Source organism: Asterias amurensis, chromosome 22 (genome assembly GCF_032118995.1).
Source record: "Asterias amurensis chromosome 22, ASM3211899v1".
Lineage (NCBI taxonomy): Eukaryota > Metazoa > Echinodermata > Asteroidea > Forcipulatida > Asteriidae > Asterias > Asterias amurensis.
The window spans coordinates 12,200,427-12,218,367 of NC_092669.1; the positions used below are offsets into that span (position 1 = coordinate 12,200,427).

The 17,941-nt window shown below is 38.3% G+C and overlaps 1 protein-coding gene across 1 annotated transcript in view; it reads left to right on the forward strand.

Moving 5' to 3' along the window:
• Positions 1–17,941, forward strand: part of LOC139954082 (uncharacterized) — a 50,503-nt gene extending 32,562 nt beyond the window's left edge. Inside the window, exons 21-28 of the mRNA XM_071953742.1 lie at positions 1,464–1,614; positions 2,055–2,127; positions 3,685–3,751; positions 7,452–7,540; positions 8,245–8,371; positions 8,691–8,732; positions 14,740–14,820; positions 17,812–17,941. Coding sequence (XP_071809843.1) covers positions 1,464–1,614; positions 2,055–2,127; positions 3,685–3,751; positions 7,452–7,540; positions 8,245–8,371; positions 8,691–8,732; positions 14,740–14,820; positions 17,812–17,865 — 684 coding nt within the window. The 3' untranslated portion in view covers positions 17,866–17,941. The remainder of the gene's footprint in view (positions 1–1,463; positions 1,615–2,054; positions 2,128–3,684; positions 3,752–7,451; positions 7,541–8,244; positions 8,372–8,690; positions 8,733–14,739; positions 14,821–17,811) is intronic.

The window sequence follows — 17,941 nt, forward strand, 5'->3', positions numbered from 1 at the left end:
AAATGCCATATTTTAGATAACCGTAAATATAATTCACTTCAACATCAGCATTCAAAATTTGCGGCAGATTTTCGCATAAAGCTCCACTTGCACCTGCCGTGCCAAACTGAATGCCGGTTTCACATGAATAAAAAGATCGGCTGATAAGTATGTATTGAATAAAATGCTGTATAAGTTCGTATAATATGTCTCAAAGTATAATTGAATAAATGATTCAATTTACTGGGCAAAATCACGACGTATGCATAATTTGATACAAGCACATTTATGCCGAAAAAAGACAAATTGTCGTTTGTTCGTTCGTGCATGTGAGTAACCAACATTTTTTGTGATTTTATTTTTCAAAGACCTGCACTCTCACTTAGTGTATCCAAACCTATAAAATAAAAAATCTGTGAAAATTCTGACTCAATTGGTCATCGAAGTTGCAAGAGAATAATGGAAGAAAAAACGCCCTTGTTGCACAAATGTGTGTCTATGCCTACATATTGCCTCTTTCTCAAAAACTACGTTTCTTCAGAGGGAGTTGATTGTCTCTCTGTGTTTGGTTATAATCAGAACGAACAACCTTGTCTTAGTCTTTCTAAGTAGAGTACTTTGTAACAGTTGTTTAAAGGGGTTACACTCACGCAAGAAATAAGAGAACTGTTTTCTTTCCTACATTGGTGACTTGCTTTTGTTCGTTCTTGTCCATTGTTAGTTTGTCTATGTAACTACTTTCATTGTTAGCAGCTTGTGCACTGAGCATTTTTGAAAACACCTGTTCTTTCTTAAACATTCTTCCAACCTGGAGTATCTTCCACAAGACAATTAAAATAACTATCGGCTCAATGCACATGCTTGCTCAGGGACTCATAATGTTACAAGTTTTGCTTCTTTGTGGGTTCTTATATCTTGCATGACTGCTGCCCCTTTAAACAATAGTATCAATGACTGGGACTATGGAGTGGTTATCAATCACTCATCAATACAGGCTTTGATATAAAGTGTGATAATAATTTACATGAAAGAGCCAGACAATAAGTTCCCCCTATTTATTCGGTGACTGCAGCCCCTTTAAACAATCTGTTCTGAACTACTATACTTAGAATCTGACTCCGACGACTCTTATCAAGGGAGATTCCTCCATTGAAAAGGGTGTTATCTGACAAAAGAAAACTCAACTCATTTCTCTTGGGGTTTTAATTCTCTCTTCTCGATCCCCGCCAGCAGTTATCCCACGTCTTGGACATTTCTTGTTGATATCTTCGCTGAATCTTACACTATTATAGACGAGAGAAAAGTATCCCCGGTTGGGGAAAGTGTTATTTAATTGTCTCTCACTGATCCGGGACCCAACTCTTATGGGATTCCGGTGGTGATCCCCGTAGGGATCCCACTGGGACCCACGAAACCGTCGCCTCATATAAACACATCCCGTGTAATTTTGACGGATTGAAATGTTTCCAATCTAATTTATACAGGTGCTTTGTAAAGTCGTAGCGATCTCCCTGTTGTACTTCTTCAGCGCCACGTTCTCGTGGATGCTGGTCGAGACAGGACACTTGTACTTGAGCGTGGTCAGAGTGTTCAGTTCGGGGTCAAAGTTCAAACTGTACTCCTTTGTAGGATGGGGTATGTACCGATTACTCTCTTAGTTAATATTAACATATTTATACGGGATACTGATCAGCTCAGGAAATACTTAAAAAGCATGATGCTGCTAAAAAGAAAACAATTTGCACTATCAACGAGCGGGAAAACAAACAAGACAAGCTCAGCAAACAAAACAACGGTAAAAAAAAACAAAAAAAAAAACACCCTATACTTACAAAAAACCTTTCTTCTGTTTTCGAATCTACCATTCTGAACATGCGTTTAGGTAACCTACTGACTTCTCCAAATCAATTTGTGTGTAATGTGTAAATAATTTTCCCTCGATGCAAAGTTTCCGAAAATATTACTTTCATAGTTTGTGTGCACCAAACAGCCACATGGTCCGAAAAACACGTGAGACTTCACGTTGTTTTGCGAGAACACGTGTTATTTAAATAACCCTCTTTGTTTTGTTAAAGGGTTGCCGGTTATATCTGTGGTGATTACGAGTGCTGTTGGACTATCACGTGATGAATTGATAAGCAAGGATTAGTGAGTACAGAATTTGCATATGTTCTAGAGGTCAAATTCTTAGTGCTGCTTTAGTATGAAAATGAGCTAAAAGGTGTTCTTTTGTGGTGATTTATGGATCCTTAGAAGGTATGACGTCACCATGAGAGTTATATCAAAGGGTACGATTACACTTCCCCCCAATTGCACTTCGATCGTTGTTTGTTAAAGGACAAGACGTATCTTAAAAAACCGAGACTCATGCTTCACAGCCGTTCCTTGGTTCCCTTCTTTCAACTTTCTTGAAGACACAACAATAGACTAAGCTTTTAACTGCCTCCAAGAATAGACTAGCATTGTCCTGGAATTGATATTTCTTGCTTTCGCTTTTTCCCTTGAATGCCACCTTTTTTCTTCTTCTTATGTGGAAGCACGCGGTTTTTCGATTGTCCTTTTCACCCTCCGGGGATTTCGAGGGGGGAAATGCAGTAATGGAATGCCGTCCATCGGCGAGAGTAGACGGTTACACCATGGTTACACAGCCCAGCCAAGGAGCGTCAGTCACGTTAAAATTCCCTTTCACCGTAACTCATCCGTGACTATACTCCTCTGAAAAACACATTTTTTTGAAGGATTGTAAGCTATAACTCCTTGGTGAAAACCATGACGAACACATGCCTCAACTCCGAAAGCTGATAACCCAAAAGGTCCTCACGATTTGATGGGGGTTTTGCAGTAGAGAGAGGTCGTTGCTGGAACGTTGGTCGGCTAACTAAGCTCTCTCAACATGTCGACGGCAAATATATTTAAGACAATTCTTCAACCTATTCTAATCCGATGATGAAGTATCTATAAGAGAAACGTGTGTTGTGTAATCCCCTGTTTGATCCACAAGGTAGTGGCTGAGCGGTCAAGAACATCATTGACGAAAGTAATTGTGGCTATTAAAGGCAGTGGACACTATTGGTTATTACTCAAAATAATTATTAGCATAAAACTTCACTTGATGACAAGTAATGGGGAGAGGTTGATAGTATCAACATCGTGAAAAACGGCTACCTCTGAAATGACGTAGTTTTCGAGTTTGATTTCGAGACCTCAGATTTAGCATTTGAGGTCTCGAAATCAAGCATCTGAAAGCACACAACTTCGTGTGATAAGGGTGTTTTTTCTTTCATAGTTATCTCGCAAGTTCGACGACCGGACGCGCTCAAGTTTTCACAGGTTTGTTATTTTATGCATATGTTGAGATACACCAAGTGAGAAGACTGGTCTTTGACAATTACCAATAGTGCCCAATGTCTTTAATGTCCATACTTCCTGCGAATGTGAAGCGAATTTTGACCTCACAAATCCGACGGGGTTGAGTTGGTCTGGTTCAGTGCTCTAACTTGTTTGTCCTGTTAAAAAAATTAGGTTGGCCTTGTACAATTTTTTCATATTTTTTTTTATACTGCTTTTTAGTTTTGATGTTGTTATAAAAAACTAAAAAAAACACACCTTAGGTTATTAGTCGTTTTATTTAATGTATAACAAAAAGAAGAAGTTGTATTTCGTTAGTACTATAAGTAAATGATATGTTTCCTTGTTTGTTGATAGCTGTTGGTTGTCGATTCAAAGAGAACTTATCTGGGGTTTTGCTGGACCTGCATTGCTGATTATAATGGTAATTATAAATAAACAACGTAATTTTATGGTATTTTAGAACAAACTACTTAAAATGTGTTAACTCATTTATTTCCTGGCAATACACAAAACAACACTATACATAAGACAACAGAGAGCAAGCCTGTGGATTACCAACAAGCGAAAATAATCACTATAGCGGCGATCCAAAATAGACCTTATTGAACATTTTTGAAGCTACCAACAGAAAAGACATACTGAACATGTGTCTGTATTCTAAGCATGTTGATGTACATGTGACACTCTTTTATTCCCCTCAACACATCGAGTTTCTTAACCTAGAAACGAATAAATTTATTGTTCCCCTCCCGTGCGGCGTCTGAAAAAGAGGATGTAGTTCTCAAATAAAAAGAAGGAAACAAAAATCGACAGCACATTTCCAGAAAAGTCAAACAAGGTCTACAAACCACACGTTCGGAACATAAACCCGATCTCTTGGACCAGGTGTTCGTTTGTCGAAGCCTGCCCTACCGACGGATGTAGCTCCATTCTTCAAGCACGGTCACAGGAAGAGTCATGTGTATTGGTTAAGCTTGCAGGACCGAGGAATGGAGGAACAGCAGGCGCGCCTCGGAAACCAACCCGTCTTTAGTTTACTTTATACGGCGGACCCCCTTGGGGCAGGCCCGGTAGTGTCCCTTTTTGTTCTCGTGTCCTGTTTGTGTCACAATGTATGACAGTCAATAGCCGTGTAGCTTTTGACTGGCATGTAATTAACGCAACAGCAGTCGCCTCGCGCCAACATGTTCAAAGAACGTCTTTTTCCCCACTAAAACATTTAAGGGGTACTGCAGCCGATTTCACGAAATGCTAGGATTAATTCTATCTCGAGTTAGGACGAGTAACTCGTTCTAACTTGGGATGGGTTCAGTGCGTCCTAGCGTCTTTGGAAATGAAACTTAACTCGTCCTAAGTCCTAAGATTAATCATAAGTTACGAAGAGTTTGGTAATTACTCAAAATAATTGATAGCATAAAAACTTAGTTGGTAACGACCGATGCAGAGCTGTTGATAGTATAAAACATTATGAGAAACGACCCCCTCTGAAGTAACATAGTTTTTGGGAAAGAGGTACTTTCTCACTCCAGCTATTACAAATATCAGGGCAACCTATTCTGATGCATCTGAAAGCATAATGTAGATACATTATTTATTTATTTATTTATTTAAAGATCTTTATACAGGATACAAAAGTCAGCACAAGTTCTGTATTACAATTAATGGTCCCGTGTTAGTAATATAAAAAAAATGAAATGAAAAAAAAAAAACTTATAGAGAAAAGGCAAAACGAAAAAAGAAGAAGAATGAGAACAGATCAATGTATTTATAATTGAATCAAACGGATATTCTTTATCCCGATGCAAGTTTAACATACATTAAAAGAAAATAAATTTACAAATTTCAAGATAAATCAAACAGTTTACCACCTTTAAGTGCGCTACGTTGGGTACACTTATAAGCAAAGCCAATAAATTAAAACACAGACCCTGTGTCATAATTGCAACAAAGTCGTATCCTCCGTCGAAAAGTCAAACCTCTTTTACTTTCTTTATCTCCTTAAAGGCAGTGGACACTTTTGGTAATTACTCAAAATAATTATAAGCATAAAACCTTACTTGGTAACGAGTAATGGGGAGAGGTTGATAATATAAAACATTGTGAGAAACGTCGTCCTCTGAAGTGAGGTAGTTTTCGAGAAAAAAAAGTAATTTTCCACGAATTTGATTTCGAGACCTCAAGTTTAGAATTTGAGGTCTCAAAATCAAGCATCTGAAAGCACACAACTTCGTGTAACAAGGGTGTTTTTTCTTTCATTATTATCTCGCAACTTCGGCCACCAATTGAGCTCAAGTTTTCACAGGTTTGTTATTTTATGCATATGTTGAGATACACCAAGTGAGAAGACTGGTCTTTGAAAATAATATTGCCAATAGTGTGCATGCCTTTAAAAGCTCTCATAAACTCCATTCATAAAAATGCCAAACACTTCGTGCGCGCTGCAAAAAAAAAAAAATCCTGCAATCGCCTTCGTTCATACCAAGCAGTAACAAGACACGCTGACGGTCCAGAGTTTTTTTTATATTAAAAAAATCCACTCTTCATCTTCGTAGTCTATGTTCTGAAGTGTTCGAGCTTGTCTTGTGGAACTTGATATTGCGTCCTCTTGCTTATTGGGAATGTTGAGTACAACTAACAAATTCTCCAGAAAAAAAAGGAGAAAAAAAAAGGAAGAAGGAAAAAAACCAAGGGGGTGTCTTTTGTCCACTTATCTTTCTTCCAACGCAAGCGAGCTTCTTCAGGATATTGCATTTCCGTTTTTATTGTCATTTTAGTCATGAAAAATGACAACAACTGTATTTATTTATTTGTGGAGCAGCTTCAACCTTTGCCATTACGAGGCTGGTACACGGGTATTTAAATTTAAAGGCAGTGGGCACTATTAGTAATTAGGCCTACTTAAAATAATTATTATCATCAATTCTTTCTTGATTACGAGTAATGGGGAGAGAAACGGCTCCCTCTGAAGTGACATAGTTTTCGAGAAAGAAGTAATTTTTGACGAATTTGATTTCGAGACCTCATATTTAAAATTTGAGGTCTCAAAAACAAGCATCTGAAAGCACACAACTTCGTGCGACAAGGGTGTTTTTTCTTTCATTATTATCTCGCAACTTCGACGACCAATTGAGCTAAAATTTTCACAGGTTTGTTATTTTATGCATATGTTGAGATACACAAAGTGAGAAGACTGGTCTTTAACAATTACCAATAGTGTCCATTGTCTTTAAGTTTTTGAAATCTCCTAGGATTATAGTTCCAAGTCTTTGAGAAATGCTTCAGGCCAGAAGTCTTTCTCAGATTCGTGAAAAATTACATATTTCTAAAAAAACTACGTATTTCAGACGTTTCTTACAATGTATTATACTTAACCAGCCCGCTGTCGCTCGTTTTAAAGTAAGTTTTGGATGTCAATATATATTTAGAGCAATTACCAATCGTCCCATGGTGGCAGATTTTACAAAGAGCTTCGATTACAATATTTTAGTGAGGAATTACTTCTTTCTCAAAAACTACGTCACTTCCGTGGGGGCTGTTTCTCACAATGTTTTATACTATCAACCTCCCCATTACTCGTTACCAAGTAAGTCTTTATGCTAAACATTTTTTTTTGTAATTGCAAAGAGAGCCCAGTGCCTTTAAACCTTTGAGGGAACCCCCTTTGGTTTCTTCATTCCACATAAGTAGAGATTCGTTTCTCACAATGTTTTATACTAAATTAACAACTTTCTATTGATCGTTATACCGAGTAAGTTTGTATATATGCATACATTTTTTTTAATACTAATTACCAAAAGTTTCCAGCTGCCAATTTCACGAAACGCTAGATATTATTCCTAGACGGGTAACTCGTCCTAACTTAGAATGTGTTCAATGCGTCCTAACGTATTCGGATACGTAATTTAACTCGTCCTAAGTCCTAAGACTAATCCATAATTAGGAAGAGTTCGGTGAAATCGACGACAGTGCCGTTAAGACGTTTTTTTTAGGGAGAGAGTGAGAGATGAGTTGGGGGGGGGGGGTAGCTTTAACAGCCTCATTCCAAAACGCAAACAAGTCCATGTATCCGGAGGTACACACGCTGATGGATTTGACTAAATCTGTCCTCTATCCATTCACAGGTCAACACCGTGATGTTGGTTGCCGTCTTGAGAGAGATCGGCAGCCTGATCGAGAGGGACATTACAAAGATGAAAGCAAATAAGTACAGGTGAGGGGATTGAAATCACGGCTGGTCTTAGCCTTTTGTCAAGGCGTTTGTTGCTTGGAGAGCCGCGATCCCAAGCGACTGGAACTAGAGACCACGCACACAAGGCATTGACAAAAGGCTAGACCTTTCCCTAATAGGAATTGGTGCTTGTAGAGTTCAGTCGACTGCGCGTGGTCGATAATTGTACGGAGTCCTGGAAAAGCCATCAGGGTTCTAGTTTCATGAAGCTGTTAAAGGCAGTGGACACTATTGGTAATTGGTTTTCGAGAAAGAAGTAATTTTCCACAAGTTTGATTTCGAGACCCCAGATTTAGAATTTGAGGTCTCGAAATCAAGCATTTGAAAGTACACAACTTCGTGCGACAAGGGTGTTTTTTCTTTCATTAATATCTCGCAATTTCGACGACCGATTGAGCTCAAATTTCACAGGTTTGTTATTTTATGCATATGTTGAGATACACCAACTGTGAAGGCTAGTCTTTGACAATTACCAATAGTGTCCAGTGTCTTTAAAGGCACTGGACACCTTTTGCAAGTGTCAAAGACCAGTATTCTCACTTTGGACTTTAGGTCATCCAAGTTGTAAAAAACTTGTGCAGTGCTGTTTATAGACACACTACACTTCACCCAGACTTTCGAAGTTTGAACTTGACTTTAACCCCCAAAAGCTTATTTGTGTCGCCATCTTTTTTTTACATTTTTAGGACTACTGCCAAAGCTATGATTGTCTTCATGCCAATGGTTGGCCTACCGTGGATATTCGGTTTCTTCGCTCTGAACTCGAGTCTCGTCATGTTTGATTACATCTTCACCACACTCAACGGTTTCCAGGTAAATACATCCCCTGCCCTGGCCGCCATCTTGGATTGAACGTGAACGCAGCGCGGAAGGCTATCATTGGCCGATAGTCTTGCGCAGTCTCAGTGAAACGAAAATTAAAATTACTTCAACATTTTCAGCAGACTTACGCGACTCAACTGATAACACTGCTCAGTAAATTTCCCCCATTTTCTCCAAAACTTGATGACAACTTTTTATTGTGATATTTAAAATCCTTATTGTTGTTGTTATGATTCTATTTTTTACTGGTTTTCAACCTCTATTTGTTGTTTATTTTATTGTATTATTCTTTTCATTGTTTGTGTTGCAGGGACTTTCGCTGTTTATGATCTTAGTTGTTGGCAATAAAGAGGTCAGTATATAATTGTACACTATTATTTGTTGTTCTTTGTGTAAAAAATGTCGTAATGCGCCAAGAGTGATGACGTCACAGCTATACTAAATGTCGTCGCTGCGCTGACTATACGCCAACGAAACCGCCAATTACCTGTCTGTGCTGTCTGCTTAACTGTGCCCACTCATTCATGTCCTTCATTTATTAATTTCACGGGTAAAAATACAAGTACAGACATTAAGGAGAGAGAAAAAAAGCAAGGAAAAAAGCAGCACCCCTGATGGATTTAAAAAAAAGTAAACTAAATTAATATCGAGTTAATCTCCTGATGCCACAATTTAAGAAGAGACAATAAAGGACATTACAGATGGACATTATTAAAACATGGCATACAGGATAAAAATATAGAACTATACAAGCAGTTAAAACTACAAAAGCACTTAATGGGTATTAAAGGCAGTGGACACTGTTGGTAATTGTCAAAGACCAGTCTTCTCACTTGCTGTATCTCAACATATGCATAAAATAACAAACCTGTGAAAATTGAGCTCGATTGGTCGTCGGAGTTGCGAGATAACTATGAAAGAAAGAAAAAAACACCCTTGTCACACGAAGATGTGTGCTTTCAGATGCTTGATTTTGGGACCTCAAATTCTAAACTTGAGGTCTCGAAATCAAATTCGTGGAAAATTACTTCTTTCTCGAAAACTACTCCACTTCAGAGGGAGCCGTTTCTCACAATGTTTTATACCACCAACCTCTCCCCATTACTCGTCACCAAGGAAGGTTTTATGCTAATAATTATTTTGAGTAATTACCAATAGTGTCCACTGCCTTTAAAGATACAAATTCGTTAAAAGAGAGATTCTAAAGACACTCGTCTAGTCCCACCCCTTCTTTCCTCCACCCCTTCTTTCCACCACCCCTTCATTAGCAATCATGAAATTTAGATGAAGTTATCAGCAGCTCTGGTCTCCACCCTGATTGAATACCAGCCGGGGTTCCAATGCTGCTGGGACTACAGCAATACCGGATTGATAATGAGCAATTAGTCTAGGCTCTGACACGATCAGGCTGTGTTTTCTTTTCCTTTATTGAGGGGGAATAGATCATTTATTGCATTATTGATGGGTTTGGAGAGTTGAATATCTATGGTGGAGGTTGTGTATTGCGGTATTATGGTAGTGATGATTAAGCATGAGCAATTAGGCAGACTGTAAGGCGTGGATGTATTATTTGGCAATAAATACATTTTGAAGTGAGTTGGCTGACATTTAAAGGTTTAGGGTCTGTTTAGATTGTGTGCTTTTTGTCAGTTTTATTGTAAAGCGCATTTTTTTTTTTTTTTCTTTTTTAAATGTGCCATATCCTTTAAATTTTAACAATAATTTGAACTCCTTATCAATGAAAGCGTCAATTTTAATTATTTGGTTGTTCATTCGGGCTTTAAAAACAATACAACACAATAAACAGAACGCTGAAATAAAAAAATCTGACCAGAAATTTATGAACAAAATATAAGTACGTGAAAGTACAACAACGAACAACATGTTCAAAAGCGAACTAATTTACTATCAAACCTGTGAAAATTTGGACTCGATTGGTTTTCGAAGTTGAATGACGAAAATGAAAGAGGGACATTGCTACATAGCTTCCCATTGCTCGTTATGGGTAAGTTTAAATTTTAACAATTATTTTGAGTTATTACCAAAGGTGTCAAGTATCTTTAAATGCCACCTTTCAGAACGTAATGCACTAATTATAGTTGATCTGCTAACTATACGCACACTGTTTGCACATGTCAGCCATTAAAGTGCCAGTGCAAACCTACAAGGCGCGTTTACAGTCACATGGGACACTTCTTTCCTGACCACCACTATTCAATTCCGGTCAATTTAGGTTGTTGTCCACGATTTCCATTTAAAGTTCACAGAAATAGTCAGTGCTTATACCCCCATCACACCAACCTCGTTCCCACTACGTTTTGAAAAATATAGTCTTGATGCCAAGACGTTGTTATTCACACTATCGCTCAACTATCGCGATCCACCACTCGCTCCCTCCTTGCTGCGCACAACGTTTTGTAACAAGACTACATTTTTTTTTCAGTGAAAGTGGGAAAATCATACCAGGAAAACAAAGGAAAATAACATCAAGTTATAATACGTTCATCTCAACAGTCATTGCTTTCTGCTATTAGAGCTTCTTCCATTTTTTTTTATGGTCACAGCTATTTGCATTAGGCGCTTTACAAATGTCTTATTATTATTATTAAGTAAAGTCGGATCAAGAAAATTGTATACATGGAACATTCGTATATAATGCGCATACAAGGTATACAGGGGGATTTGTGGGCAGACAACGTGAGAAAATAATACTATCAGTGAAATAAGGGAAAATAATATTAGGTTTAAATAAATAAACTTGGACCTCACTAACAGTATACATAGAACAGCCGTATATTGATGCGCATAATTGAGTTTGCACAGGGTAAGCTATACAGAGTGATATTTGTCGGCAGTTAAAGTGGATTGTTGACTGCTATTCCCTCCTTCATGTGTCATTGATGAGGCCATTACTCCTACCTATTTGCATTAAAGAGGCCTAGAGGCTGTGGTCATTATATTCTTTGTTCGCGTACACCGTGCACTGTATAAGCATGGAGGTAGCTATTTCCACCTCCATGGTATAAGTAGTTATAGGGCCTTTTCGAAACCACGGCTTGGGCTTTGGATTCGGGTTCAGGCTCCGTGCTCTCGTCTGAAACCCTGCGCGCGTGTACGCAAAGCAAGCGCAATTGTCAAAACAACCGCGGGGCCACGCTAGCCTGAGCCGAATCCAAAGCAAAATCAGGCATGTGAGACTTCCTCTTTTCAGCTGCTTTTTGGGGTTTTTGATTTTCCTCTTTTTTTTTCATGGGTAGTAACTCACATGCCTGAAAATCCAGTCGTTTCGAAAATGGCCCGTTCACCATGTTTGCTTGTGCCGAATTTCTGCGCTATAGCTGACTAAGCTAAGGAGGTTTAGCTGCACGCGAGCAAACACATTAACGTGAACGTCAGAAAATGGTGTTGTTTTCTAGGTGACGTCACCACTTTGGGCTTATTTCATGCCCACTTAATGACATCTGCACGTACCTATCTGACGTGGACAGTGGTAATTTCACGTATGCTTAAAACGTGAGATTTTAACGACACCATTTTCTGACGTTCACGTTCACGTATTTTGCTCGCGTAACGTGTAGCTAAACCTCCGTATTTAATTAACTTCTGCATTCATGTCGTAATACAGCAACAAATTGTAAATCGCGAAACATGAGTTTTTATGCAAACAAAATAATGAATCTGAGAAGCGTTACCGTCAGTGATGCTTCTCATAGTGTATATTTCCAATGCGGATTAATCTGAATGCGTGGACATAACCGCTCCGTATTTTCAGCAACTTCTCAAATAACGTTCATGCTAAAGCTCCGACTGTGAAAACTAAATACAAACTGCTGACTTTACAAGAAAATTTACCAATAACGACATCCCCTGGAAGTCGACCAAATGAAATAAACCATAGCCCGAAGGAACACAATGCAACTTACATTGTACAAGAAAAACATCAGAGTCAGATACAAATATGCACGTAAGAACACCAAATAACGGTAATGCAAAATCTTCACCCGTGAAGACTAATAACAACTGCTGACTTAATAAGAAAATTGACTAATAATAACGACACCTCAGTATTTCGACGCCGGCGTTGTGCAAACTAAACACCCTTTCCGTGACCCGCCGACTACGAATATTTTGACGGGTGTAAATTAGATGGATTTTACTGACCGTTCAAAAAAGATGAGCAGTTAGTTGTACAGCCTCAGGCAGTACACCCACGTTTTGTTTTCATTTTAGTCTCCACTTAAACAGACTTTTAATCTAAATGTCATCACTGAACGCACAATAAACTGAGAGGTCTTTTTTTGTCTCGTAATGAAGTCAAATTCCTTTTGATGAAAGCGGAAGTGTGTGGAATGATTTTGTTAGCTCTTGGAAACTCGATACGATTGTGGCATGTAAACATAAATGTCAAGTTGTTTAGGGTTGTTGTTTACTCGTAGACGTCATAAAAGAAAGCTATACTTGTATAGCTTTATAATACTCTAAACAATTGTCTTCGCGTTTCTTTGATGTTTCTATTATACATGGTTGGGAACAACTAAAGCCTGGTTCATAAGTCATGTGAATGCGAATGAAACACGAATGTTGACGTCACAAATTCGCAAGGAATATTTTGCCTCAGTTGAAATGTGCTCTGAACTTCTTCGAACCGTTCGAAGTGACGACAGGGCTGACACCACAGTCGAAAGTTCCTTAGAATCCGCATCCCGATTCAATTCACACCTGATTTTTTTTATTTGTTTATTATTACTATTTTTTTTAAATGTATTCAAAGCAACTGACTTTAATTTGTTTGTATTTTTCACTCCACCTCAGATATAACAAACGTTTGTGTGTTGTTTGTTGTTGCTGCAAATGAATTTTCCCCATAGTTTCTACAAAGAGTGTGAAATATCAAATTCAATGTGCTTTATTCAATGTTAAAGGAACACGTTGCCTTGGATCGGACGAGTTGGTCAAAACAAAAGCGTTTGTAACCGTTTTTTTATAAAAAACATATGGTTGGAAAGATGTTTTAAAAGTAGAATACAATGATCCACACAAGTTTGCCTCGAAATTGCCTGGTTTTCCTTCTACTGTGCGAACTAACATGGTCGGCCATTTATGGGAGTCAAAATTTTGACCCCCATAAATGGCCGACGTGTTAGTCGACGATGTAAAAGGAAAACCACGCAATTTCGAGTCATGTTTGTGTGGATCTTTGTATTCTACTTTTACAACATCTTTCTACCCATATGCATTTTATAAAAAACGGTTACAAACGCTTTTCAAAGACCAACTCGACCGATCCAAGGCAACGTGTTCCTTTAAAGTATACATATTATTTGAACACAGCCCCGTCGTACATGCCCCTTTAAAAGTAAAAAAAAAAAAAAAACATCAACAAAGGACGAGTGCAAATCTATTTTTAATTTCAATGGCATCCCTAATTGCACAATATTTTTTCCCTGCGATATTTTTCTGCCCAGTCATCAACAACCCCGGCTTCAATGGCAAAGTACCGCCCAGGTTCAGAGCAATTTTGCCCTTGGTAGAAAGAGAGAGAACCGTTCAGATAATGTCTCCAGGGAGCGATTATTATAATTAAGAGGGGGCTTTTAGTGCAATACCAGGAGTTCTTAATGGCAATTAACGTCTCCGTGCACCCCCCCCCTCCCGTGATCTGTTGTATCATGCGCAGTTAAATATTATTTTTCGTTATACAAGAATTTACGCGAACGTTATGGTTTACTCATCTTTGGTTTTGTGCGCCTATGCATTATCTTTTTTTTTTTTCTTTTTTTTTTCTTTTTTCGCAGCGCTGTTTGGATGTTGCTGTTTGATGTAGCAATATTTGGACAATATATTCGGAAAAAAAGAACAATTAACACCTTCACATTTTTATTCGGCAAGTTTTTTTTTCTTAACCTGTTTTATGTGTGCCAGATACCGATAATGTTTGGCAAGCTAGCATAATTAAAAACTTATATAAAACATTCAAACATGATAAAAGTTAACATTAAAACGAAATGATACCCAGGTCCCAAAAACGAAAAAATGGGCTCCCTGGTCCAAAGGACATCCCGCGGGTCCAAGCGAACGGTTCAACTCCCGGTCCAAAACGTAGCGAATTTGTGACGTCAAATTCGTATAGCATTTGCATCCATAGAAAGTATGAAACTGGCTTTGTGCGACAGTTTGATCTTATCTGGGTCAGTTTGACACAAATCCCGAGTAAGCCCGACTCGAAATTGTGTCAGGCCCACCATGACCCGAAGCCCGGATCAGAAACAACCCTGTAGTCTCGTTGCCACATTCTCTTTAATATAAAGCTTTATAGCCTTTCTGACTAAACTTTATCATTACTATTTCCCCCATCAAAGGTGCGTAACAGGCTTCAGGGTCGCATTGATGATCTCAACAAAGCGTTTGGAGAGAAGACTAAGGATTGCCGTGACAAAGGGGTGAGTGTCGTTACTGGGTCAACTACGGGTGCATCCCTATCGACAACACAAAAGGTCTGCCCAGGCGAGGCTAAGATGAGCTTTGCCGCCCCGTGGACGACACAGGGAACGGACGATGAGGGCGATGTGACTATGACGTCACTTGATGATGATAGTGAGGGGGATTTGAGTACGATATAACACCATGTGTTTTTTTGTGTACAGAAGCTAGAATGCTCTTACAGCACACAACGAATGCACACTTATAAGTAGCATATATGAACGTTCAATTTCCGTTATTGAAGTAGGGATTAAGACATTCGCATTACAAACCAATGTGAATGTTCAATGTCTGAATAGAAAGTAGACATCCACAGTAGAACTAAATGTGAATATCTAGTTATCCAATATCGAAACAGCAAAGTAGACTTTCACTGAACAACTTCTTTGTTAATATCCAAAGTTTGAAATTGTTTTTTAAAATTCCATAGTAGAAACTTGCGTGAATGTCCAATCATCCAATATGGCAACAGCAAAATAGAAACTCGGTGTAGTGTACACTTCTATGTGGATGCCCAATGTTTAAATAAAAAGTAGACATTCACAGTAGAAACTTACGTGAATGTCCAGTTATCCAATATCAAAAAGAACTAATGTAGAAATTCGCTGTACAATTTATGTAAATTTTAGTTTAATCGTTCTTTATTCATTTAAAACAATCGATAAAACACTGTACACACAACCGAGGTCACGGTTTTGACTTAAAGCCAAATCACATGCAGGGTATATGTCCAAACACAAGGGACGCAAGTGTCACGACCGGGACTCGAACCCACACTCTGCTGATCAGAAACATCAGAGCATGAGTTCGGTGCTCTTAACTGCTTGTCCACAACACACCATGCCAAGACTGGGACTCGAACCCAGACTCTGCTGATCAGAAACACAAGAGCTTGATTTCGGTGTTCTTACCCGCTCGGCCACAACCCACCATATCAAGACCGGGACTCGAACCCACACTCTGCTGATCAGAAACACCAGAGCTTGAGTCCAGTGTGCTAAACCACTCAGCCACAACACACAATGACAAGACTGGGACTTGAACCCACACTCTGCTTTAAAGAAACACCAGAGCTCTTATCCGCTTGGCCAAGACACCCCAATACGCAGAATGCTGGCAGATCTTGAAGTTATCATACCAATTGCTGTCATTTCCGAATTATTAGACAAGTAAAACCTAACTTCCCATTAGATTGATTTTCTATAATGAGTGTAACCCTTAGATATTAAACTTTACTGCTCTAGCCCCAGCCCTTTAGTCTCTTGCAGTTTTTAGTTTCATGGTTTTTTTTTTTACCTTCTTTTCATCCGTTGGTAATGAACACAGTTTTATATCATCTAATATTGATTGATTACGTCCTTGCTTATTAAACGGTAATCGTCAGAGTGACCATAGATCGGAGAGTTAAATGAAAGAATAACAGGGTTATGACCGCATGGTTTTGTTTTTCATTCAACAAAAACGTCCATCATTTTAGAGGTTCATTCTCAAATTTCACAAATTGTGCGATTTTACCTCATAGCAGTATGTATAACCTATGTTTTTTCTTAGAACTTTGTGTTTTGGGTTAAAGGCAGTGGACACTATTGGTAATTACTCAAAATAGTTATTATCATAAAACCTTTATTAATTTAGGGGTAATGGGGAGAGGTTGATAGTATAAAACATTGTGATAAACATGCTCACTCTGAAGTGACGTAGTTTTCGAGAAAGAGGTAATTTTCCATGAATTTGATTTCGAGACCTCAGATTTAGAATTTGAGGTCTCGAAATCAAGCATCTGAAAGCACACAACTTCGTGTGACCATTATTTCATTAATATCTCGCAACATCGACGACCGATTGAGTTCAAATGTTCACAGGTTTGTTATTTTATGCATTAAGTTGAGATAGACCAACTGTGAAGACTAGTATTTGACAATTACCAATAGTGTCCAGTGTCTTTAATTAACGGAGTAGCTTCACCTCTGAATACTGTGAAGAGTAGCGTGAACTAAGTAGACAAACGTTTGGGTTCATTAACGGATAATAGCTTCACTCTCCGAAGACCGTGAAAATAGCGTGAACTAAGACGACAAGCACATAATAACTGTAGCAGACAATGAAGTACATTGGCTCAAAACAGAGTAGCGTCTTGGGAGATGTAGTTTAAGAAGCGCTATTTCTGCCCAGACATATACGAAAGTACAGAACAGGGTTAGAACGTATTCTGTGCATACAAAATAGCCGCAAGTTAAATTGAAACACTCTATAAGTAATGACAACGACTGGGGGTTTGACTCGCTTGAGATTGGCGCTAGCCGCTTCTCATAAGAACAATTGTATAATTAATGGCATTTCTGGAATGGTGCGACGTGAAGTCACGTAATGTGTGAGATAGCCTTAAGCAAATTTGTGTGCATGACACAATTTTGGTATAAACTATTTGTACTTATTTATTTATTTATTTACTGATTTACTTTCAACCACGGGAAAACATTATAAATACAATCAATTCAATGCAATCCAGTTCAATTCAATTCAATTCAATTCAAATCAATTCAATTGTGACCTGTGACATCACATGTTTACAAAGGAGCCACAGAACCTGGACTTCCTGCAGGCATGATTTGTACACAGTCTAAGGGAATAAAATAATCATAAAATCTTATGTTTTATATGGAGATCGCACTGTCTAATTCTTATCAACTTTTGATATGATGAAAGGGGGCACATCTAAACACTTGTCCAGCTTTTACTTTCACAATTCTTGGATTTATGTGGAAATTATGATACAAAACGTTAACTTTCTCATATGACCTGTGCAGTATTGTGCCTGCCAGAATACTCAAAGAATGTACAAGGTCACACTTATTGTAAACAAAGTTGACATGGTCTATTAGAGAAAAAGGTTAGAGCCAATAAAACATTAAAACTGAAACTTTCATTGTTTGTCATTTTTGAATCCCCAGCTCGCCTCGACCATTCATCTCGGTTTGTTTTATGTCGTCATCTGTTCGAAGTGATGTGCCCAAGGCTTGTAAGTTTGTTTGTTTGTCTGTCTGTCTGTCTGTCTTTGTACAGATTTAGATTTTGTTAAAG